Genomic DNA, 25,379 nt, shown 5'->3' with positions numbered 1-25,379 from the left:
CTCTCTCTCTCTCTCTCTCTCTCTCTCTCTCTCTCTCTCTCTCTGTCTATTGTCCATGTATGTGCATCTTCTTGTGTGGCAGGTTAAGGTGTGTACATGCATACATGGTATGTGTACATGAAAGTGAGAGGAAAACCTTGAGTGCTGTCCTCAGGCACCTTCCGCCTTTTGTTTGAGACAGGGCATTTCATTGGTTCAGAACTTTGCTGTGTAGGCCAGGCTAGCTAGCCCATGAGCTTCTAGGGATCCACCTGTCTCTGCCTCTCACCTTTCCATCTCTAGGATTACAAGTGCACACCACCATGCCCAGCTTTTTATGTGGGTTCTGGAGCTCTGAAGTCAGGTCCTCATGCTTGAAAGACAAATGGCTGAACCATCTCCCCAGCCCTCTTCAATGGATTTTGGTGTATGCCTATTCAAAATACACATACTATACATGCAGCATTTAATTTTAGCTAACAATCTAAAAACAGCAACATGATCTAGTTTTAACAACATGGTGGAATGTATGAAAGGAAATTCTGTCTTTACAGGGAGAACTCAACTGCAGTCCTGAGTGGGTAGGATCCTTTCCAGATGATACTGTTTTCTGAGAACAGGAACCTGTCCATTATCTTTGAACATCTAAATGCCAATGTTGGCATATTTCCTTGCCTTTTTAGAGGAACGGCTTCTACAACTGTAGTGAAAAGGGATGGTCCATGCTCAGAACAACCAGTGTATGTGCCAACAGCCTTGACCTTCAGTGTTGCATGTGGGCTGTGGGGTGCTTCTTGAACCAGAAAGTGTCCCTCAGCCTCTCCCTGAGAAGTGCACACTTGTGGGTGGGATTTTAATGAAATGTTCTACCTAGGGTTGATAGTCTAGAACGACGGCTGTGATGGACTGAGCCGCTTCCCACCGAAAGCTGCTTCTTTTTTTGTGATTAAATTTTCCAGTGATCATCATGACTGTAGATTAACCATGAAATTAGTTTGTGTCCATTTTAGTTTTGGATCCCATAAATAAAAATTGTTACTGAAGAGGCACACACCTGAAATCCCAGCCCTTAGGGTCTGAGGCAACAGGCTGAACCAGGAGTTTGAGGGTAGCCTGGGCTACAGAGTCAGGCTCTACCTTAAAAAAGAGTTGGTAATGAACTTAGAGCTATTGTCTAAGTTCTACTTCCTTGTTTTATTAATTTGTGCACCCTTATCAAGGAAATGCTTATTCTATTGTACACTAACATCATGTCTTCACCTGGTGCTTAGGTGAGTGGTTTCATGAGTGTTTTGCTATGTCTTCTAATTGACTATTGTAGCCCTGTTTCTTTCTTCTCTCCACGTCTCTGTCTCTGTCTCTCTCTGTCTCGCTCTGTCTCTTTCTGTACACGCATGTCTGTGTAGGACCTGAACATTTGGTTGGACTTTAACAAGGGAAGTTGGAATGGGGGTCAAGAAAAGGTAAGATAATATCCCACCTTTTTTCAGGAAGAACTAAACCATTCCGCTGAGCTTGTTCAAATAGTCCTATTTCCTTTATCTCTTGAATTAGTATCCCAGTCATATTTCTGTCCTTTCCATCTCTCTTCAGCACGCTGCATGTGACACAGTGACACCATTTTACCGTCACATCACTCTGGCTGGAGTAACAGGACTTTGCACAGAGCATGTAAAGCCCAAGAATTAACATGGCATTAATTCTTTTTGGAGCACGAATTTTTGTTCATAATAAGTAACTGCAAGGACTATCTTTATATTAGAACAAAGTCAGAGGAGAATATAAATTTTGTAAGCTCTTTAGATGTAAAACACAATATTTCTAAGAGATTTTGCAGTCACAGCAAACACCAGCCTTTCAGGCGGCATACTGGATCCCCTGGCCAATGGCGGTACACATCGATCTGTCACTGGGGACACAGCAGGCTTAGATGAAAAGCGCCATGGGTTATGAGTTGGTCTATAGGTATGTGGGGTAGCAGTATGGGAGAGGGTCCCACAAAGCTTAGTGGAAGGTAGTGCAAATATCAAGCTAGGCCCCAAACATTTTAGAAGTGGAATTATTTGAGAAATAAAACAACAGAGTGCCATATCACCTATTCTAGTTATTGATAAATATTCAGTATTCCTTGGTTTTTAAAAAGTATTTATTTACTCATTTATTTTCTGGTTCTGGGAATTGAACCCACAGCCATACTCATGCTAAGTAGGTCTTTTTACCTCTTACCTCTATCCACAGGCATTTTTAAATAAAAATTTTGAAACAGGTTTTCTTTAAGTTGTCCCGGCTGGCCTTGAACTTATGATCCTCCTGCCTTGCCCTCCTTGAGGAGCAGGCATTGGAGGTGTATGCCACTAGGCTTTGCTCTGCATTCCTCCTTCTATATGTATTGTTTTTATTTAATGTGTATGGGAGTATTGCCTGCATGTATGTAAGTGCACCCGTGTCGTGCAGTGCCTGCAGAGATCAGAAGAGGGCATAGGATTCCCTGGAACTGGAGTTATAGACGGTTGTTTGCTGCCATGTGGGTGCTGGTAATTGAACCGTATCCTCTGCAAGAGCAGCCAGTGTTCAACTGCTGAGCTATCCCTCTAGTTCCTCTACATTCTTTCTTAAGTATCATTTTAAGTATACGGCTTTTGTGATAAGGCTAATCTTCCTGTTCATCTCCTATTTTTCCTTATTTAGCTCTCATATAACATTCCTATACAGCTGGCTTTCATGGTGAACTCTATGGGAAGCTGAACATTTGCCTGAATTGATAGCCAGTACAGAAGCAAGCATCAGGTTGGACAGAGTTTTCCTAAAACCTACAAGTTGCTTTGTCTAACATTTGTCTTTCAGTAGCAAGAGGAACACTGGAACTATGAAGACATATCTAGCCCCTGGACTTAGGGGTGACTTTGGAAGTCAGATCTCATCTCTATTAGTGAATACTTCTTATTATAGAGCAAATAACTAGATTACTTAGGCCTCAGTTTCTTCACTCTAAAGTGAAGAAAAAAGTACTTTTCTCACTGTGTTGTTATGATGTAAAAGAGGGTCTGGAGAGATGATTCAGTGTTTAAGAGCACTGACTGCTCTTACAGAGGATCTGGGTTCGATTTCCAGCACCTACATGGCAGCTAACAACCATCTGTAACTCCAGTTTCGGGGGATCCAATGTCTTCTTCTGTCCTCCATGGGCACTGCATAACACAGGTGCACTTACATACATGCAGGCAATAAACTCATACACATAAAATAAAAATAAATGTCTTTATTTTTTTATATAAAAAAAGAAGCAAAAGAAAGAATGATTGGAAAGGGCTGGTACAAAGAGGCCCTCCACTAATGTCAAGTCATCCCCCAGACCCTTGAGAGATAGCTCACATAGAAATCAGGCACCCTGAATTTGATCTCAGGCTCGTTTCCTTTCAGATATTTCTTCCTGTTCTGTGTGCCACTTTTAAAAATCATTATTCCAGGCCTGGCTGTAAAATGTTCCATTTAACCCTGTCAGTTGACTCAGCTCTTAGTCCTATAACTTTATTTTAGTAGCTTATAAACTTTTATTGTCATAATTCACATTTGGGCCATTTTTCATCTGACATTTCTAGGAGTTGATTGAAGCCAGGAACATCCGTGCAAAAGGGGACAAAGTACAGACTTTAGGTCTAGAAGGAACTGAAAGACAGTTCTCCAAGGCTTGGGTGAGCAAAAAGTTAAAACCCAGGGAGAAAACTGTGGTGCATAAGAAGTGTGGTGGCTCATTCATTGTATGACATTTGTAAATGCTCACAGAGACCCTTCGATGTCTAGTTACTTATCCTGCTGGTTGAGGAAACAGAACATTCGAAATATTTGACAATGCTCAGAATTTCCCTAAATAACTCTTGTTAAACTCAGTTTTTTTGTTCATTTAAAATAATTCTAAAGAAAGTTTTCAGGTACCCAGAAGTGTTTGCTTCAAGTTGCTTAAGAGAAGTTTATAGATTGGTAAAGAAAATGCAAATAGAAATTATTATGGAGTGGTAGACTTTATAGATGCTCATTAAAACTTTTCCTTGTCGTAAATTACCATAGTCACCATAGAGACAGAAGGACTACAGAGTCCTCTAGATTAGTTTCTTTGTTTATTTTACTGATTAATGAGTGAGGTCAAGTGCAGCCATCGCTCCCTGTTGGTGACAAAAGGAACTTCCGTCATTATGACTCACCAACAATTTGCAAACAACAGGTCAATTAGATTGATAACATTTGTTTGTGGTTGTGTATGCTGTTCTGAGTGAGTAGGCGGGGAGGAGACAGGGAAAATCCTCCTCTGATAAGACAAAATTTCTCTTTTATGTTCTCATGTCATGCTGGGTATACTGTTTGAATGAATAGAGAGTAAGTCCTTTGTTCCAGGGAAAGTTCTAAGAGGTATCAGAAGGAAAGAGTTCTGAGAATGGATCAGTTTCACTCTTGGTATTTTTTAAAAATTATTTATTTACTTATTTATTTGCATTTTATGTTCATGAGTGTTTTGCCTACATGTGTATAAGTACACCCATGTCATACAATGCCTGTAGAGACCAGGAGAGGGCATTGGATCCCCTGGAACTGAAATTATGGATGGTTGTTAGCTGCCATGTGGGGGCTGGGAACTGAACCCAGGTCCTCTGCAAGAGCAGCCAGTGCTCTTAACCACTGAGCCATTTCTCTGGCACCTCACTCTCAGTTTTAACCAATAGTGAGGGTTGTCTTTGGTCAGATACCACTGTGTTGTGGCATGTTTGCCACAGAAGAAGAAATCATAAAATAAAAAAAAAATACTGATTTCAGGCAAAGTTGAATTCAAAGGGAATATCATTCAAAGGTGCATTGAGGAACTTTTTATATTTATTAAAAGCATAGTGCAGGCTGGGGAGATGGCTCAGTGGGTAAAGTGCTTGCTGTGTAAGCATGAGGACCTGAGTTCAGATCCCCAGCACTCAAGTAAAGCAGGGTGTAATCATGGTGTCTGTAACTTCCTATAGTGAGAGGGGAGGTGGAGACAGGAGAAGGCCCAGAAACTTGTGGGCCAGCCATTCTGTGTATGCAGTGGTGGATGGGACAGCCTACTTTTGTTTTCAAATTTTTAGTATTTTATGTGTGTGTGTGTGTGTGTGTGTGTGTGTGTATTTGAATGTATTGCCCGCATGTGAGTGCACCCCTGTTGTACAATGCTGGTGGAGGCCAGAAGAAGGCATCGGATCCCCTGGAACTGGAGGTATACAGATGGTTGTTAGTTGCCATGTAGGTGCTGGGAATTGAACCCAGGTCCTCTGCAAGACCAGAGACCAAACTGGCCTCAGTCTCACAGAGATCCACCTGCCTCTGCCTCCCAAGTGCTGGGATCAAAGGTGTGCTATGACCATGCCCAGCCTGAGAGAGCCTATCTTGAACAAGGTGGAAGTGAGAACCAGCACTCAGGGTTGTCTTCTGTCCTCCATGTGCAAACCTGGACATGTGCAAATTGAAGTTTTGAATAATAATGCAAATTGAAGTTTTTAGTACATTCTAGTTGACACCCCTTAAGTAATGAAAGCAAAACAATTCTGTTCTTTAGAAGTACAGGATAGAGGCTAGAGAGATGGCTCAGCTGCTAAGAGCACTGGCTGTTCTTGTAGAGGACCTGGGTTTGACTCCCAACACCCACATAGTGGCTAACAACTGTCCTTAGCTCTAATTCCAGGGGATTTGACACCTTCTCAAAACCTGAAAAATAATTAGCAGAGTGAAGAGAGAATCCACAAATTAGGAGAAAAAAATTACATCATATGCTTGATAAGGAATTGATATCCAGAAAATGCAAGGAACTAAAAATATTGACCAAAGAGATAACGACTCAAGTTTGAAACTTGACAAAGGACCTGAAGAGACTTTTGTTTTCACAAAGATAGCACAATGGCTAAGAGATATTTGGACAAAAGCCCCAAGTTACTAATTAGTAGGAAAATGAAAATTAAAACTGAAATTATATTCCTTTACATTTGTTAGACTGGCTGTTATCTGAAAAGATGGATGGCTGCAAAGGCTGGTGATGGTGTGAAGATGGGGGAAGTCTGGCACAGTGGTGGGATGTAGATGAGGACAGTGATCATGGAAACACTATGAAGGTTCATTAAAATACTAAAAATAGGATTTCCATGTGATGTGTCAGTCTCATTTGGGTATGTATCCTAGTAATTGAAATCAGTATGTTGAACAGATGTCTGCACCCCTGTGCAGACTATTCCCAACAGTCACTGCTGTGCTATTCTCAATTTCCAAGACATAAAACCAACAAAACTACCTATAATTAATGAAAGACTTTTTAAATGGCTTCATGATGGAATACTATGCAGCCTTTAAAAAGAAGAAAATTCTGTTATTTGAAATGATAGGGATGGAGTGAGGCACCCTGGACCTGGAAGTTGCTGATGGCAGCCATCACACTTTGCAGTGTGGGCTCGGAGTGTGCAGGGTGGGTGGGAGCAGGGAGTTTAATTCTCTGGAGTCACAGACCCTATAAGATCTGGGCATGTCCTTCACATTTGATTGGGTTTACAGTGGTTTCTGCAGTTTCTAGGGTTATATAAGAAAACTGGTAAATTGGTCTTTCTTGGGTTGGATAATGCAGGGAAATCAACACTGCTACACAGGCCGAAAGATGACAGACTTGGACGGCACATCCCAAGGCTACATCCCACCTCAGAAGAACTCACTATTGCTGGCATGACGTTTACAGCCTTTGATCTGGGTGGATACGTTCAAGCCCGAAGAGTGTGGAAAAACTACCTTCCTGCTATCAATGGCATTGCATTTCTTGTGGCTTGTGTAGACCGTGAAAGGCTGTTGGAATCAAAAGAACTTGATTCCAGTGAAGAGAGGTTATAAGAGATGTTTGTTTTATATGGCCAGACAACAGGAAAGGGCAGTATGTTGCTGAAGGAACCGAGTGTCTGGCCTCTGGAAGTTTTCATGGGCAGTGCTGAAAATGCAAGGTTATAGCGAAGGCTTCCGCTGGGTGGCGCAGTGCATTGATGAGCAACAGCGCCCGCCCATTCCCATCCAGGCCTCCTCAGCAATCCATCACCCAACATGCATAACTTGAATTCAGTAGACTTTTGCTGCTTTCAAAATAGGTGTTTTTTAGATTATTAATATTATATCTATTTAATTTGAGTGAGAATGAAAAGTGACTCAAGTAAGTTTGAATATCACAATGTTAGCTTTCTAATTCCATATGAATAGTTTTTACAGTTTATAACTTGGTGTCTCCCCAGCACCATTTACGGAGTGACTTTCCAGCACTACAGCTGAAGCCCTTTCTAATAATGTGAAACGACAAATAGAAACCATATTTAAAAGCTCATCATGTGAAATTTCTTATGTACTTTTGGGAACTAGTTTTTAAATTTTAGATGGTATGTCCACCTGTCTTGAGTGTACAGTCAATAATTCCCTCATCAATGATTGCGCGAGGCCTTACTGTTTTCATTAATGCTTTTTCTTATGCAAATGGCATGCAATGAAACAAACTCTGATGTTGGCTTCTTTGCTGGGCGGATGCTTCATTTAAATGCATCTTATGTAGCTAGTGTACTCTGAAAACTTGAGTATTTACTATTATGTATGAGAAAATTTGGGGCAAGGAGATTTCCTTCAGAATATTTAGAACAACACTTCAGTCCCCAGAGGCTTTTGCATTTACCTGCAGCAGTTGTTGACTACTGATTCCACTGTTTTATCTGATGCGTCCATTTTCTCTGAACTCATCTCTATGAGTTCCAGACCAGGCCAGTCTGGTCTACAGAGTGAGTTCCAAGCCAGCTGGGGCCACAGGGAAACTCTGTTTCAAAAAGACAGGGTCTCACTAGATAATCCTGGCTGACTTGGAACTCACTCTGTAGACCACACTGGCTTTGACTTCACAGAGCTCTCCTGTCTCCTCTGTCTCTGCTGGGATTAAAGGCATGTGCCACCCTGCCTAGTTTGTAAATTTTTTAAAAAAATATTTTTAATTTTTATTTTTTATGTGTATGAGTGTAAGTGCACCTGTGCCATGCAATGCCCACAGAGGTCAGAAGAAGGCATCAGATCCCCTGGAACTGGAGTCTCCAACAGTTTTTAGCCACCATGTGAGTGCTGGTCCTCAGTAAGAGCAGTCAGTGCTCTTAACCGCTGAGCCATTTCTCTAGCCCCATGGTTTGCAAATTTTTTAAAATAAAAATTACCTTTATTTGAAGAGATATTTTGCTGAAAACATAAAGGGAATGATTGAAATATCCTTGATATTTACCAAGAAAAATTAAGAAATTTTGTGCAGATACAAACAAAATCGATCTACTATATATTAACAACAATCTCAACAAGCTGTAATGAAAATGAAAGTCAGTTCACGATAGTCAAAAAGAAACAAAAAGTGCATAAAATTCCTATAGTAGATCCAATAAGAAATGTTCAGGATATCTACAAATAAAATACTGAAGTGCATTTAAAAATATCGAACAGGTGAGGATGTAGCTTAGTGATACACTGCTTAACTAGCATGCAGAAAGGCCCTGGGTTTGGTCCTCAGCACCTCAAGAGATCAAAAATGTTATGTTATTCTATGCTAACAGAGCAGCTTTTATAAAATTAACTTGGAAACTTTCCTTATCTTATTAAAATGAAAAGTATTTCTAGGTGTGGTGAAACAAGTTTTTAAACCCAACACTTGGGAGGCAGAGGCAGGTGGATCTCTGTGAGTCCCAGGCCAGAGTTGTCTACCTAGTGAGTTCCAGGCCAGCCAGGACTAACTAGTGAAAAAAAAAAAAAAAGAAAAAGAAAAAGAAAAGCTTGGCTAAAAGATTAAATATTAAAGGAAAAGTTAAGGATTGGATAATTGATAAAATAATTAATTATGGGGCTGGAGAGATGGATCTGTGGTTAAGAGCACTGGCTGCTCTTCCAGACCTGCCAGTACCCACATGGTGGCTAACAACCATCTGTAACTCCAGTTCCAGGAGATCTGACTCCCTTTCCTGGCTTGGGTGGACTTTGCATAACACTGGTGCCCTTATGTACATGCATGCAAAACATTTAGACACATGAAATAATCGATAAATAAGTAAATAATTTTAAATAATTATAAAATTGATCTCTAAGTATAAATCATGGAGAATATAGAATCGAATAATAATCATAAGGAAAATTATAATTATGAATATGTGGTATAAATCTGTATCAAAAATTGTAATCATTAAAATCGGAACAATGAAAAGGAATGTGACAGTGAATCAAGATCAAGAGAGAAGGACGGAGAGGACGTAGCCTGGAAGTAGCTCTGATGGCGGAAGACCTAGGATCACTTCCACCCTAACACAAGTGGATTCGTGTAATTTGGTCTACACTGGAGTTATGGGATACTTCAATCAACTTTTCCTATCACATGCCAAACAACACTGTAAATGTTGTCTACCTTAAACCAATTACATATTTATTTTCTTTAACATTAAAATGAGATTCATGTATGTGAAGATAAAATTCGAAGTGTTCAACCATGGGACCAGGGAGATGGTTCAGTTGGTAAAGCACTTGCTGTGTAAGCCCAGTAGTCTGAGCTCAATCCAAAGAATCTACCTAAAAAATTCAGTTGCTGGGGCTGGAGAGATGGCTTAGCAGTTAAGAGCACTGGCTGTTTTTGCAGAGGACCGGGGTTCAATTCCCAGCCCCTACATGGTGGCTAACAACCATCCATAACTCCAGTTTCAGGGGAATCCAACACCTTCTTCTGACCTCTGTGGTTATTGCTTGACACGGGTGCACTTACACACATGCAGGCAATATACTCATACACACAAAATAAAAATAGTAAATAATTTATTTTTTAATTTATAAAAAGAGTCCAATGCTGTGACATGCATCTGTAATCGCAGCACTCCTGTGTTTGGAATGGTAGTCAGAGATAGAAGAATCTCAAAGATTCTAGCAGGCCAGCTAGCCTGTGGTATACACTGCAGCAGAAACGAGAGGAGCGGTCTGGACAGGGTGGAAGGAGAGGATTGACTCTCAGAGTTCGTCCTTTGATCTCCACAGGAACACCATGGTACACAAGCATGCATAGGCACAGGCATGCTTCCCCTCACAACACAACACAGTAAAGAAGTTTTTAAGGGACTGGAGACAGTTCAGCGGTTAAGCGCACTGGCTGCTCTTGCAGCGGTTCGATTCCCAGCACCCACAATGGCAGCTAACATCTGTTTGTGGCTCCAGTTCCCAGGGAATCTGACGCCTTCTTCTCGCCTCTGTGGGCATTACATGACACAGATGCACTTACATATACGCAGGCAATATACTCACACACATAAAATTAAAGTAATAAATAAAATATACTTTTAAAGTGTTTTAAAATGTTCAACCATGAAATTCCACAACCATAGACCAGTGCCATAAAATTAATCACAGTGAAAACTGCTCCACGGGTTTGAGCATATATGTCAGTAGACAAGCAAAATAAAGTCGTCTATAAAAGCAAAATAGTCAAAATTAAGAAATATTAGCAATAAATGACTAAATGATAATATACATAAAGGACATAAAGAACAAAGAAAATGGGCTTCTTCTCGACTCAGAGGGAAGCTTGAGGGTCCCTTAAAGACTCTATAAGGACCCTTTGTGTGGTATATTTGAATTTAGATACTGTGGCCAGGCAGGCCTGGGCTGAGCAAGTCAGTAAGCAGCATTAATCTCTACTTCAGCTCCTGCCTCCACGTACCTGCCCTGAGTTCCTTCCTTGGGCTCCCTCAGTGACGAAGTGTGGCCTGGAGATATAAGCCCAATAAAACCCTTTCCTCCACAAATTGGTATTGGTCAGAGTGTTTTGTCACAGCAATGGAGAAACAAACTAGAACAGAAAGTATGTAACTTATTTTGGATTTTACAACAGGTCACAGGTAGGAGATTTGGGGATTTTTAAAGAGACTTTGAACTTTTAAACAGGAGTCTTTAAAAGACTGTGGAACTTTTTAAAAGTCGGTCTGTTTTTTATGTTGTGATATTAACATGGGATCTTGGGAGACAAGAAATGGAAAGGATATGGCTTATAGTGACGTGTTTGCATGTCAAGTTAACAAGGAGTTAATTGTACTGGTGGACAGACAGGCACAGTGTGGTGAGGGCTCTGAGGAGAGATTAGGCCCATCTGGCAGAGTAAGGGTCCTTTCTTACACATTTTAGAGGGCGTGGGAGGTTCTATACCACGTGACTGACAGGTAGTCCATAGAATCTGCTTGCCCTCAAATTGTCCGATTCCTGTGCAGCTGAGGGGCAGGAGAGAGTGTCAGCCTGTATGAAGAATCAGCTATGAGGGTGGGGAGAGCTAGAATCCAGAAAGACAAGTTAATGGAGGAGCTTTACGGAATGTTGTGGCCCTGGTAAACAACAGGTATTGTTAGATACCAATGTAACAAACCAAAGTAGCCATTCAGAAGACAGTTTTGTTCAACTTCTCAATAGTCGAAGACATTCAGCCTTTTTGAAAGAAGAATCCCATTTCTAGGATTCCATTCTAAGGAGCTAATAAATGATATTTGTAAGGTGTATACTCATACAAACTCATATTACCCTTGGTAATATTTATAGCTCAAAAGCATTGGAAGCATTCTAAATATTCTATAAGAAAGGAAAGGCATGTACTTATGTACACTGTGAAATATCCTAAGTAGTCTGTTGTCTGGAGGAAGATGCAGCATTCCAGGTTTTATTAGCTACTGTTCCATTCTGATTGCAACAGAACTTTGAAAACTCTCCATATGTCTTTTGGAATGCTTTCAAATGAGAGTTGGACCCTGAGCAATTATTTCTGTTAGACCTCATTATTATCTTTTGAGAAAGTTATTTGGTAGGACCAGTGACCTTGAAGATGCATAAAACTCTTTATAGACAAAACTGAGAGTGGTTTTATACACTACTATATTTTAGGTTCATATTTCTTTTCGTGTGTGTGTGTGTGTGTATGTGTTTAAAAAAAACTTGGGAGCCAAAAGTGTGCAATTAAAGGGATGTACCAGCCATTCTCAAGGGTGCATAAGCCTCTGCACCCCGGGAAATAAACCCAGGGCAGAGAAGAGAGCTTTGGAAGAAGAAATCCACCACGGATATATGCTCCTGGTAACTCATACCCTTTCTTAACTCATTTTCTTCTTATATATGTTGGTGCTGCAAATATCTGCCCCCAAAGGCTTGTGAAGATTTAGTGAAATAATATCTTTGTGAAATGCATACAGCAAGGTCTGCATATAACTGACACTTAATAAATGTTAATTTCTTCCCTTCCTTCTCTCAGCAACCTGATTTAAATGCTTCATTTGAGATTCATAGCTCTCCTACCTGAGTTAATTTTTAAAACACATTAATTTTCATGATACCTGAAGGAAATAATACCTAACAACTGTATTCTAACTTTGACTTTTCTATCTTTTTTCTCCAGTTATCTAATAAGAACTCAAATTATTATTGCCTTTAATTTACAGACAAGGAACCAGAGGCACAGGAGGGCTGAACTATTTGGCTAAAGTCAAATAAAGGAGACAGAATAAATATTTGTTGAATGAACAGATGAACTGAGATGGGGCCTCAGATCCATGCTCAGTTCAACCTGGCTGGCTCTTTCCATCACAACATCTGCATTGCGACTCCAATTTGCATACCCAGTTCTTGCGAACTGTGGATAAAAATGAAGCCAGGTTGCTGTTTCCAGGAAGGGACACTGTGCCTTTCAGAACTATAGCGAAATCATGAGGCATTGTTCACCTGAACAGGCAGAGAGATGGGCCTGGGTGGTATTTGGCATTACAGGCTTTCTTGTAAGGGTGAGTTCATTCTTTTGAGGCGTACCGGGAGGGAAAACCCATCAAGATAGCATGTTCTCGTGATGATTTCAATGAATTATCATGGAAATGAGTTTTAGAAGGGAGGTAATGCTTCGTGATAATAGCCCAATAATGCCATTAGCTATGAACTGTAATTGTAAGAGCATTAGTCAAATGAATATATCTGATATTAATTTGAGTGTCAAATATTTCTGTAAGGTTCTTCTTGTTAATTAAACATCAGCCTGGGCATTATTAATTTACCATGCACCCAGTCCTTGCACATAGTAGGCATCCAATATATATTTGGGGACTGAATTAATAAATCAATCTTTAAGTGGAATTATTAAAATAGTAAAGTACTAAATCTAAATAATTTCATGGCTATAACAAGAATTGATTTGTTAGATTTATTTTATTATTTTTTAACTATGCACGTATGTGCATCTGCTTGTGTGGTATGTGTACAACAGTGCAGATGCCTGTAGAGGCCAAAGGTATTGGGTTCTCCTGTAGTTGGAGTTACAGGCAGTTGTGAGTGGATGCTGGGAACTGAACTCTGGTCCTCTGGGAGAGCAGAAGTAAGTTCTCTTAACAGCTGTGCCATCTCTATAGCCCCAATAATTGAATTTTTTGTCAAGTACCCGCAGTATGTTCATTTCCAGGCCAAATTAGCTAATAGTGTAGATTTATTGATTTTAAAATTTTAGAAGAAAGCCTGTGTATCAGTTATTTACGTGTTGCTCTGATACATACCATGACCAAGGCCATTTACAGAAGGAAGAGTTTGCTGGGCTTATGGTTCCAGAGGGATAAAAGTGGAGGGGAGGCATGGCATGAGGAAGCTGGAGCCACTGACATCTTCAAGTAGGCACAGGAAGCAGACAGGGCAACTGGAAGTGGGTAAGCCATATACTCCCAACATCCACCCCCAGTGATGAACTTCCATCAATAAGGCCACACCTCTTAAAGTTCCATGACCTCCTCAAACAGCACCATCAACTGACCGAGTATTTAAATACTTGGAGCCTATGGGAGACACTACATTTGAATCACCACACCCTGTCTCATCTTCTGCGTATTTGGAGAAAAAAAACCTCTTTGACCCCAAATTAATTTGAGTGTAGAGTTTCTGTCTTCCAACCTGTGTCTGTGGTTTGGAGACTGTTTTCAGAGCTCTTGGATATCTTGCCTACATGGAACACCTGAGCATCCCTGACAGCAATTCTGCTTTGGATGTTTGTCCATGATCCCGCCACTAGTGATCTGTCCACGCTCATGGCCATGTTGGGCTTCAGTCACTGTGATTTGTCCTCTCAGTAACAAGCCCCTTTACTTGTTCTCCCCTCCTTGCAGGGAGAGGAGAGTTGGTGTAAGAGAGACTGGTTGACACAGAGTCTCACTATGTAGCCCTGCCTGGCCTCCTGCATCAGCCTCCTAAGTGCTGCGATGACAGCCACGCCCACCATGCCCAGTGGTGGTGCATTTCCACTCCTTACTCTCTTCCCAACCCCATTTGCTGTCATAGATGACGTGGTTCATATTTCATAAAGAAAATGGGGGTGGGGTGGAGAGATGGTTCAGTGGTTAAGAGCACTTCTGTTACATGAATAATGAAAACAGGATTCCTCCAGACTTCACTTTACATGCCTATCTAACAGAGGAAGAAATGGATTAGCACATGAAAAAGTTTTATATTTGTGCCCATAGTATTCACGAACAAACAAGCTATCACTGTCATCTGTGCAGCAGACAGAAAGAAGAGTTGGGAAGACAGCTGCATCTCTCGCTACATGGTCATTTCCAGTCCATATATAATAGGGACTTTTCTCATCAAAAGTGGCCAAGTTCAGAGCTGGAGAGATGGTTCAGCATTTAAGAGCGCTGATTGTTCTTACAGAGAACTGGGTTCGATTCCCAACACCTACATGGCAGCTAACAACCATCTGTAACTCCAGTTTCAGGGGAATACCACACCTTCTTCTGACCTTTGCAGGTACTGCACGACATATGTGCACTCACATACTTGCAGGCAATACACTCATAGACACAAAATAAAAATAATAAATAAAATATTTTTTAAAAAAGAAAAGAGGGGTGGGAGCTTAAAGAGAGCCTCTACGTCTGTTTCCATGTCAACCTTCTCCTTTCTCTCCTGTTCAGTACAGGAGAGAATCCTCTTTCAGGATGAAGTCCAGCTCTCTGGGTTGCCACTGACTGAGATCTGTCTCCTTCCCCAGGGCCTCAGCCCCGTTCTCCCTTCTTCCTCCTGAAGTTTCTCACTTCTGCCTCTATACCAAGTGTGCTCACCAGTCAAACACACTCATGCATAGAAAACAGTATCTTGAATCTCCACTTCAGGTTCCCAGTTAAATACAGAATTCTCAGTTACATTTTACCTTTGAAACAGCAAGTCTCATACTTTAGGATAAGCATGTCTTCAGTATTACATGAATCACTTTTTGCATACGTATGTCTCTAGTATTGCATGGGACATACTTAAATACGAAACAATTATTCATGTTGCATCTGAAATTCAAATTAACTGTACATTCTATATTTTTATTTGCCAAATCTGACAACTTTACCCATATCCCCTTCCAGTCATCACTCATCTTTTAAGTCTTCTTAGTCCTAAGTTCTTCCAAAGAGCTATTTCCTTTTTTTACTTACTTGGTAGCTATTCTTCAACCTCTACCAATGTAGTTTCCATTCCCATTTCAACCACAAGATGGCTCCTGGGGATGTTATGAGGAGTCATAATGTAGCTACCTAAAACCTATGGGCATCTTGCTCTCATAGTAATATTTGGCAGCATGGTGTATTTGAAATAATCTAATGTTTGCTGAGAAAGGATAAATATATACACATATAAATTCACATGTGACTGCATAAATGTTTATATGGCCCATACATGTATATATACACATATATGTTTCTCTCTCTCTCTCTCTCTGACTCTGTCTCTCCATATATATATAAAATCTGCTCCCCCAACTTCCTGTTGGGGCACTGTCTTTCTTTAGCAAACTGTTTCCTCTTCCACCCATCATCCTTTTTTATTTATTTATTTTTATTTTGTGTGTATGAGTGTTTTACCTGCATGTGTGTAAGTACGCCTGTGTTGTGCAATGCCCACAGAGGTCAGAAGAGGGCATTGGATCCCCTGGAACTGGAGTTTTGGATGCTTGTTAGCCACAGTGTGGGTACTGGGAATTGGTCTCCCTGTAGCACCAGCTGGCTTGGAACACTTCATGTAGACCAGGTTGGCCTCGGCCTCACAGAGATCCACCTGCCTCTGTCTCCTGAGTGCTGGGACCAAAGGTGTGTACCATCACACCCAGCTCCATCCACATTCTTTTGCTGAACCCTTCAGGTTTAAGTCCTTGGTTTCTTTTTCTCCTCATGCTACTGTTCACATCAGGCATTTTCATTCAGTTATGACTTAAACTGTTATTTTTGTGCTAAAGACTTTTGTATTTATATATCTAGTCAAGGTTGGGATTTTTGGGGACTTTGGATGTTTCTATTTAGGTGTGTTACCGTTATGCCAAACAATGTGTTAAGTGACAGGGTGACAAATTTTACAAGGTATTCTTCCAAGTCTTTTCTATTTAGTAAATGGAATCCTTGCCCGTCCAGTGAGTTGCTTCTGGAATCCCATAACCTTCCCCTGTACCCTACCGCCTTCTGAGCTTCCAAACCATCACAAACAGTATTGATTTTACCTCTGAGAGGGAACAGAGGTTGTCTTCATTCACGGCTCCCGGCCCCCCATGTCCTCTCTACTTTATCAACACCTTAGTTTGCCTGGATTATTAATTCTTGTTGTTGTTATTATTATTATTCTTTTGTCTTTGAGACAGGGTCTCCCTGTAGCACCAGCTGGCCTGGAACTTCCTAAGTAAACCAGGCTGGCTTTGAACTCACAGAGATCGGCCTGCCGTTGCCTCTGCCTCTCGAGTGCTGAGTTTAAAGGCGTGTGCCACCACGCCTGTCTTGCCTGGGTTATTTTAACTGCGCCCTTCCTACTTCTCCCAAATAAGCCATGTTTTTTCTTCCAAATTATATTAAATCTACAGTCATCTTCAAAGACCGAAGGCTGTGTGACTCCCCTGGTGGCTCTGTGAGTCGAAGGCCTACATGATCTTCTGTTTAACTCTTCCGCTTGGCCTCGTGCCAGTCTCTCATTTCTGCCCATCTCGTTTACTGGATTTTTCTTGGTTCCTCTTATGCACCCAGTGCCTCTCTACTTCCAGGCCTTGTTATGTGAAGTCCTCAGCAGAAATAGGTATTCCTAAGCTCACCACGCAGAGCAGCACACGCTACACTGTTTCCAGACGCTCTTGGTGTGAAGATGCTCCTGTCTCTGACCCTACCTGGACCTAGACATTTGCCATGCACGACAGAGTCCTCAAGATCAAGAAGAACCTTGGGTGATGCTTTATTCATCTTTTCCAAAGCTGGACCTGATACTGACGTTGAACGTGAGAACTGTTCTTTGTATTTGTGGAATATAGTCTTTCCAGAAGAGTAACTGAAACACCCCAGCAAAGCATCACCTCTAATGCAGACCTGGCTGACCCAGAAATCTCAATCAGCTGACAGCAACCTTAAGAACAGAAGTCATTATCTTTGTTTCCTTAAATTTATCTTGTGATTTATATTTCCCCCCTGTCTAGTTCTCATACAAATCTTGGAAGGTAAGTTATTCAGAACACCATTTAAGAAGAACACCTGAAACTCAGAAAGAACGAGAAGCAAAGTCAAGGCCTAGGGAGGAAGCTCACTGAGTAAAGCACTTGCTGTGTACCTGTCAGGACCTGAGTTCAAATTCTAAGCACCCACACAAAATGTGGATGCAGTAGTGTATGCCTGTAACCCCAGTGCTCCGATGGGGAGATGGGAGGTGGAGACAGAGTTTCTGGAAGCTTCTGGGTCAGCTAGCCTGACTTATACAGAAACAAACAACAAAAAGACCCTGCCAAAAACAAGATGGAAGGCAAGGACCAACATCCAAGGTTATCCTCTGACTTTCGTGTGTGCACTGAAGTATGTGCCTGGATACGCACCAACACCCCCCAACACACAAACACATAGTCACACACAGTACATGATTAAATAAAAAGAAACATTTATCATAGACTTCTTTCTATGTTTTGTGAGTCAGTTGCAATGGTTAGTAACTTTCTACAGCCTAATGGGTAATTTGGGCTCTTCCTTGATAGTCTTATGCACTCAAATACTCCCAGGCAGCGCCAGGGATTTCTGTGGAGCCAGAGGTTGAAGATGTAGAACAAATCATATCCGAGATTCATAGCAGTATTGGGTGAGGAGGAATCTGTACCTAATTTTGAGTGAGGATCATAAACAGCCTTTACCCTAGAAGCTGTCGAGGGCCCGTCCAGTTAGCTGTGGTCCTGGGGCGGGGGAGGATTCAGGGACAGCAGGTCACTGCCTTCCCACCTCTAGGTCTACAACTCTACAATCTCAAAATGCATATGAAGATAGAAACCAAGTCATCGACTTGGATTGGAAGAAGCATATTTCTTAGAAAATAGACATGGGCTGGAGAAATTAAGCTGAATACTTCTCCAGATGCATAAATATGGTCTCCTTTCAAGTTCCCTGTAGCTGCAAATTCCTGTTTCAAGATCAGCTCCGTGATTTATGCTGACATGGCTGTCAGTGCCCTCAATTCTTGTAGATATTTAAATGAGAATTTAAAAAGATCTCATTTTTAATTTAAAATGATCTTGATTTGAATTTAACAGATAAATTCTTAGTATATTTCCTAGAACCCAAGGAGGTGAGACTGGGGGCAGGGCAAGTAGACACACAGTTTGACCTCTTAATTCTTCTGTCCCTTTTCTTTCAGGCTTTATGCTTAGCATCTTCCCGTCACCTGTAAGCCCATAGTAACTAAGATGTCACGTCTTACTGAATTTCTATTTTGCTATTTTTGTCAAAAGGTAAGTTTGAAGTCACAAGTGTGAGAAGACCGATCTGGTTCCTAATGGGAGGGAGTTGAAATAAGTGGTTGAAAGAGTGACTTCTTCACACCCTTAGATTAGCATTGCTACTTTTAGATAAACTATTCCTGAAGTGATTAGTGTAGGAGGGTGGGTTTAGTCCTCTATTTTCTCCTTTAAAACACTCGAAGTGAGCGATCCCAGAAGGATCGGTTTTCTCACTTGTACTGAAAATGTCACTCTAACAGTTATCTGTCTGCACAGTTGAGTTTTGAGAAATCTTTTGAATTTACCGAATTCTCACCATCTCTCCATCCCGGCGCTAAAAATGACGAATGCAGCTTGGAGACCGGGGGACTGTGATAGCTGGTCATTCCCAATCACACATACCCTGCCCCCAACAGATACAGAGCTGACATAAACCCTTAAAAGTTGAAAATATCCTAAATGCTGATTGCAATGCTGAGGGTGTCGGGTGCCTAGATATATCTTCATTGTTGGTTTTGTTGTGGCTGGTCCTGTCCAGTAGACCCACCCCACCACATGGCTAATTTGACTTACTGTGTTTTCAGAAGAATGTTACAATGTATGGCAATTTTATATTTAAAAATAATTTCTGGCATTGAAATTATGGAGCACTTTTCTTAATTTTATCCTCTAATCATCTCTGAGAAAAGCAAAAAGCATTGTCTGTACTTTTAATTAAGAGAAAACAGTCATATAGAGAGAATGGCTTGTCCAAAGTGATGCTCATGGTCAAAGGGCCATGCTTTGGGGGGACCCTAATTAGTCACTGTGAGACAGGATAGGATCACAAAAACCAGATCATTTAAATAAACCTCATTCCCTTTCTTGAATTATATTCTGATGGTTATAAGGGGCTGTCATGAACAGAGAAACAACCTACTCCCAGGAAAACATATGACAAATCTCCTGTGTTGTCATTTAGGGAAGGATGGGGAACTTTATGGGTGAAATGAGAGTAATTAGATGAATTGGAAGCTGATTATATCCAAAAGAAGGAGCTTAAGTTGATTGTCATTAACTTGCCAGAACAGTCTACAGAAATTTTCCATAAAGCTCTATTTTCAGTCCTGTCCAATTCAACAATTTTATCAATTACCCGGGAGAAGTCTAGGAACTTGCTTACTAAATTTGCAGCCAACAGAAAGAATAAAGATTTAGTAATTCACTGGGTGACAGAGTCAAGTTCCAAAAATGTCTATTATTTAGCATGATGGTTTGACATTTATTAAGCAGAAAGATAAAGTCCTATATTTAATTAGAAAAAAATGACGAGTGGAGCTGAACGGAAAGCAACCCAGAAGCAATACAAAGCTGTTTGAGGTTTTAATTGACCACAGGCACGATGCAACTACTGAAAAAAAAAACCAAAAAAACCAATCTCTTCTTTGGGGGGAGCTGAGGGGAGATAGAGATAGAAAAAGACAGACAAGACTGATAAATATCCTGCCTGTGCCTATTTTGAGTATTGTGTTTGATGTGAGGAATCATATTTTAAAGATACTGACACATTGTTTAATGAATGCAGATGAGAGTGAAAATCGGGGATTTATGTTCAGTAATTTCTGAAATCTTCAACATTGTGGCTAATGAATAAAATACAAGAATTTTTCTTTGTGGGGGGGTGACAGGAAGTTTGGTCTAACTCTGGGTAAGTTGCTTAATATGATATAGAAACAGTTTCAATTTATGTAAGACATAAGCTAGTAGTAATATTTAGCTTTGTAGTATATGTCAAATGTGGTTTGATTGTAAAAACCTTTAACATTTATTTACTTACAGGGAGGGGGAATTACGGGGGGGGGAGAAAAAAGAGAGAGAGAGAGAGAGAGAGAGAGAGAGAGAGAGAGAGAGAGAGAGAGAGAGAGAGAGAGTCCTGTGGAGGCCAGAAGACAACTTGCAAGGCTCAGTTCTCTCCTTCCACCATGTGGGTTCCAAAAGTAGGAACCAGGGATATGTGATCAGGCCTAGCAACAAGTGACTTTACCCACTGAGCTATCTCTCTGACCTTGTAGAAAGCTTTTAAAGCCAACTTTCAGAAATCTTCATTAAGTAATGTGAAAAAAGAAACGTGTTTAACACCTGAAATGTTTTAGATGCAGGTTTCAGTGAGACTTTTCAAGGTTATATATTGACTCTTGAAAGGTAATGATTCATAGAGAAACCGACTGTCAGAGGTCAAAAACTTGCTGCAAGTAATATCGTTAATTTTGCCAGTTTGAATTTGAGTTATTTGGGAATCGCAACGCTATCTCACACCATTTGAGTCTCACTACCCAACGCGTGTTTTTCCTTAACTTTCTCAGATAACTAAGTGAAGGGAAGAGTTTGAGCTTGTCATCCATCCATCAAATTTGATAGATTTTTTTTCTATAGAGCTTTACCACGTCAGTTATATTTATTACTTGTAAATTTATTGCTTCCTGAATTCCTGGAACAATTCTAAGGTTTGGGGAATATTTATTTTGCTTGTTCTGGCAGAGCAATGCCCAATACAGTGCTTGAACAGACTGAGACTTTGATAAATATTTTTGAATGGAGACTTAGAGCTGAATTTGTCATTAAGAGAAGTTATTTTCTTCATAGTTTGAAAGCAGGTAAATTGAATTTGTTTAAGAGAACACAAATCAACCCTTTCTTTATATTATCTTAAGTGCACAACCGTAAATATTTTTGAAAGTAGAAAAGAATAAGCTTATGATATTTTCCATGAAATAAACAAAAGTCAATTAAAATCAAATTTAATGCATTGTGACATTCTACAACAATTTTTTAAAGTCTATGGATTTAATAATACAGTCAAAGGCACTTCCCTGTGACCACTAGTCATGACTGTCACCCTGTGTGATTTTTTTCCTCCCACACAACAACTTAAGAGTAGTACTTTAATATTTGTATGTGAAATTTTCAGATTCTTTGTTTTCCTGTCCAAAATCTCTACAGGGAAAGCTTTCCAAGATCATTTATTAGTCACCTCATGATTCCTCCTTGGTTTATACAGACAAGATTTGGGGTAAATCAAGAAGAAAATAAGCTGACTCTTTTATACGTCGTCTGTGACAACTATCAGCTGTTATTGTAGATAGCCTCATTAGAAGGCCTCATGCAAATATGATGACCAGTTTGCTTTCAAATATACTTAAAAAAGACAGCCAACTCAGTCTCCTGAGAAGTGACATTCTGTAATTACCTCCTCCTATCAAAAGAAAAACAATTCCCAGAAATTAATGAATACAGCAAGAGCCTATTTCCTATCTTAATGCTATCTTAATTGCAAAAGTGGATCAATTAAATAAAAGACTGTGCTGGCAAAGCCCCTTGCTTAAGGTTTTGTCTGCCAGTTCCCTAGTCATCAGTTCAATGTACGTAAGCATAACATGAGCATATTTTTACCTTCGGAGATGAGATAAACCAACTCCGCCAGCAGCGCCCCTGAGAAGCAGGCAAATCCATGGAACAGTGTCAAAAAAATCCTCGAAGTTTCTATGAAGGTTCTTGGAACACATCTGTGCGTTATCACATAGACTGAGAGACAGAGAGGTCAGAATTGAGAACACGCTTTCCAGATCACTTTCCTGGACAATGATCAAATGAGCGATGACTGTGCAACAATGACAACTCACTAATAGCAACAAAATGTATAGGCTGGACTTTGTTAAGGTTAATGCACAGATAGATTATGGGGGCAATTCACAGATATCTTTAAATATGATGAATCAAATATGAGAACATGCATCATTATATGGCTTTAAACAAGGAGGACTTGATTGCTTGAAAGTTAAATGTCATTTATATCCCAAATATCACTTCTCTTTGAACATTTCTGATACCTTTTGGATTGATGTGAGGCTTTTTCTAGATAGTATCATAGCAATGTGTCATGAGATCTCTGATTCTGTAATTCCATGTCCATTGGTTCCTTATGGAACATGAATTTATCATGGAAAATCTGTACAAGAGTTGTGAAGTGAAACAAGAATGTTCTAAAATTTCATGACAGTTATTTATTGTTCCTGTGATCTTAAAGAGGTTGATGAGGCTTTCTAAGTATCAATGTCCTCTTCTTTGAAATGGTAATAGTGTTATTATTCATTTTCAGAGGTATTGTGACCTATTACACTACATATAAGGTGCTTAGTACAATACTGATTTGTTATATGTTAAATAAAGGCTAATTATCTTAAACAATATTTATCCTACTCATGCAAAGCACTGTGCAAAACCCTTTATGTATATTGCCCCATGTACTGGTTAGCCCTAAGTATCAACTTGACACAGCCTAGAGTCATCTGAGAGGAAAAGCCTCAGTCGAAGAATTGCCTAAATCAGAGTGGCCTGAGGGTATATCTGTGAAGGACTGACTAATATTAACTGATGTGCGGGGACCCAGCCCACTATGGGCAGCACCATCCCTGAACAGGTGGTCCAGGGCTGTACAAGGAAGTTATCAATCATGAGCTAGTGAGCAGCAGTCCTCCAATGTTCCTGTCTTCAGGTCCTTGCCTCGAGTTCCTGCCCTGACTTCCTTCAGTGATGGACTATGATCTAGAAGTGTCAGCTAAATAAATCCTTTCCTCCCCTGAGTTGCTTCTAGTCAGAGTGTTTTTGTCACAGCTGCAGAAAGGAAGCAAGAACACCCCATTTAAGAAGAAGTGCTCAGAAACAGGCACTAGCACAAGCCTTCTAGTACCCAGGCATGGCTGGGTACTAGAAATGATGGCAGAAATAGGCTGAGGGGAGCCCATGAGAGAAATTTTTTGAAAAATTAGGTAGACATAATCTTTTCTAAAATCAGAAATGTTTTAAAGTAAGTATATATGATTGTGTTCATGTCACATTGACATAGGTGTATTAAAATATGCATGAAAATTTTAGGGATGCCTATTAAAATATTTGATATTTATGGGCTGGAGAGATGGCTCAGTGGTTAAGAGCAAAGGCTGCTCTTGCAGAGGACCTGGGTTTGGTTCCTAGTACCCACATGGCAGCTAACAACTGTCCTAACTTCAGTTCCAGGGGATGCCATTTTCTGATGTCCATGTGCGTTGCATAACATGGGTTGCACTCACATACATGCAGGCAATACACTCATACACATAAAATAATAAGCTATTTAAAAATATTTGCTATTTGCTATACTATGGTGTCTGAGGGGTGCTTCAAAATTATGTAACAGGGAGGAGGAGGGCTCAAAAACGAGAGCAGAGTTGAACCACATTTGCCCCCGAGACACACCTTGCTGAAGCTGGACAATGGATACTGGATGTTCATCTCAGTAATCTGGACGATCATATTTACGTAGCAAGAGGTTGTAGAGTAATGCATTAAATATCATGAACAGTCTTAATTTGGAGTCGTTGCATTATTGCGTTTCTGACCTCTGACTCTTTTGTGATTTGGAAATTTTTTTTGCTATGAGATCATAAACATTAAAGCTCATTTTAAAGAGAAAAGATAGAAAGCCACGTGCTCTAAGCGCTCATCATTTCGCTGCCTCATCTCTAAGAAACCCGTTTTTATTGCTTCGTTCCCCTTTCAGGAATAGGGAACTCTTGGCTTACTTGCACTTCCCCCAGACCACCTCTGCATTTGCCCAGCACTTACTTTCCCCCTTTACAATTTACTATTATTATTATTATTATTATTATTATTGTGTGTGTGTGTGTGTGTGTGTGTGTGTGTGTGTGTGTGTGATGCGAGGGCTACAGTGTCCATGGGGAGGACAGAGGACAGCATGCTAGAGTTGGTTCTCTCCTACCATGTAGCTCCTGGGGATCGAACTTAGGTCGTTAGGGTTGACAGCAAGTGCCTTTACCTGAGGAGCCATCTCACTGGCCCTTGTCCAGCACTTTCAAATGAACTTACATAATGCAGATGTTATTAATGCTCCTTCATGCATTCCAGGAACACCTCTAGTTTATTTTCTGTGTGATTCACATGATTTTATTTATTCATTCAATAAACATTTAGGCGAGTCCCTAGCTGTGCTCCAGGAAATTTGCTCAGTGCTGGGCAAGGGATGGAAAAGGTGTCCATTCATTTTTAGATTTTAGGCTCCGGCAGGGCAGACAGCAGCACAGTGTAAATAATGCCAGGCGGTGCTAACCAGATTCTCTTTGCAAAAATACTGGTCAGGGATGAAGATAGGGATGTTGGTAAATAAAATGCTGTAGAGAAGGGCATCTAATATTGGTGGTCACGTGTCATGGCTCTCACAGCTCTTCTGTACGGCACAAATCACCAACAGGAACCTAGGCCTTCCAGTAGTTTCAGGAAGGTTCACCTGCGAGGACAAGGCTTTGGGAAGAACTGATTCACAGTTATAGAAGGGATTTGGCTTATGAACTTTGCTCACCATAAATACATGGAGACAAATAACAGGCAGAAGGAGTAAGTGGGTTGATTTCTTTTCCTGAGTAAAAGCAGAATGTAGGAGACCATTATTACTTTGCTACTTAATTATTAATCCTCTGCTTTTTCTCTTGCTGGAACTTCTGGTGCAGTGTATAATTCATGAACACACTTTGCCAGCTCTCAGCCTGCTGGTTAATCTCTCTTTGGTGTC

At 40.5% G+C, this 25,379-nt stretch overlaps 1 protein-coding gene and 1 pseudogene across 1 annotated transcript in view; one reads left to right on the top strand and one right to left on the bottom strand.

Moving 5' to 3' along the window:
* Positions 1-25,379, bottom strand: part of Slc15a5 (solute carrier family 15 member 5) — a gene marked incomplete at its 5' end in the record, with an annotated part of 69,204 nt that overhangs the window by 14,706 nt on the left and 29,119 nt on the right. Inside the window, 1 exon segment of the mRNA XM_008856044.1 lies at positions 22,208-22,339. Within this exon segment, the coding sequence (XP_008854266.1) occupies positions 22,208-22,339 (132 nt within the window).
* LOC115068104 lies at positions 6,506-7,078 on the top strand (annotated as a pseudogene).

The sequence above is a fragment of the Nannospalax galili genome, unplaced genomic scaffold (genome assembly GCF_000622305.1).
Source record: "Nannospalax galili isolate Female #2095 unplaced genomic scaffold, S.galili_v1.0 scaffold208, whole genome shotgun sequence".
NCBI lineage: Eukaryota > Metazoa > Chordata > Mammalia > Rodentia > Spalacidae > Nannospalax > Nannospalax galili.
The sequence above is the reverse complement of the archived record's forward strand: the minus strand, read 5'-3'. Positions and strand labels throughout refer to the sequence as shown.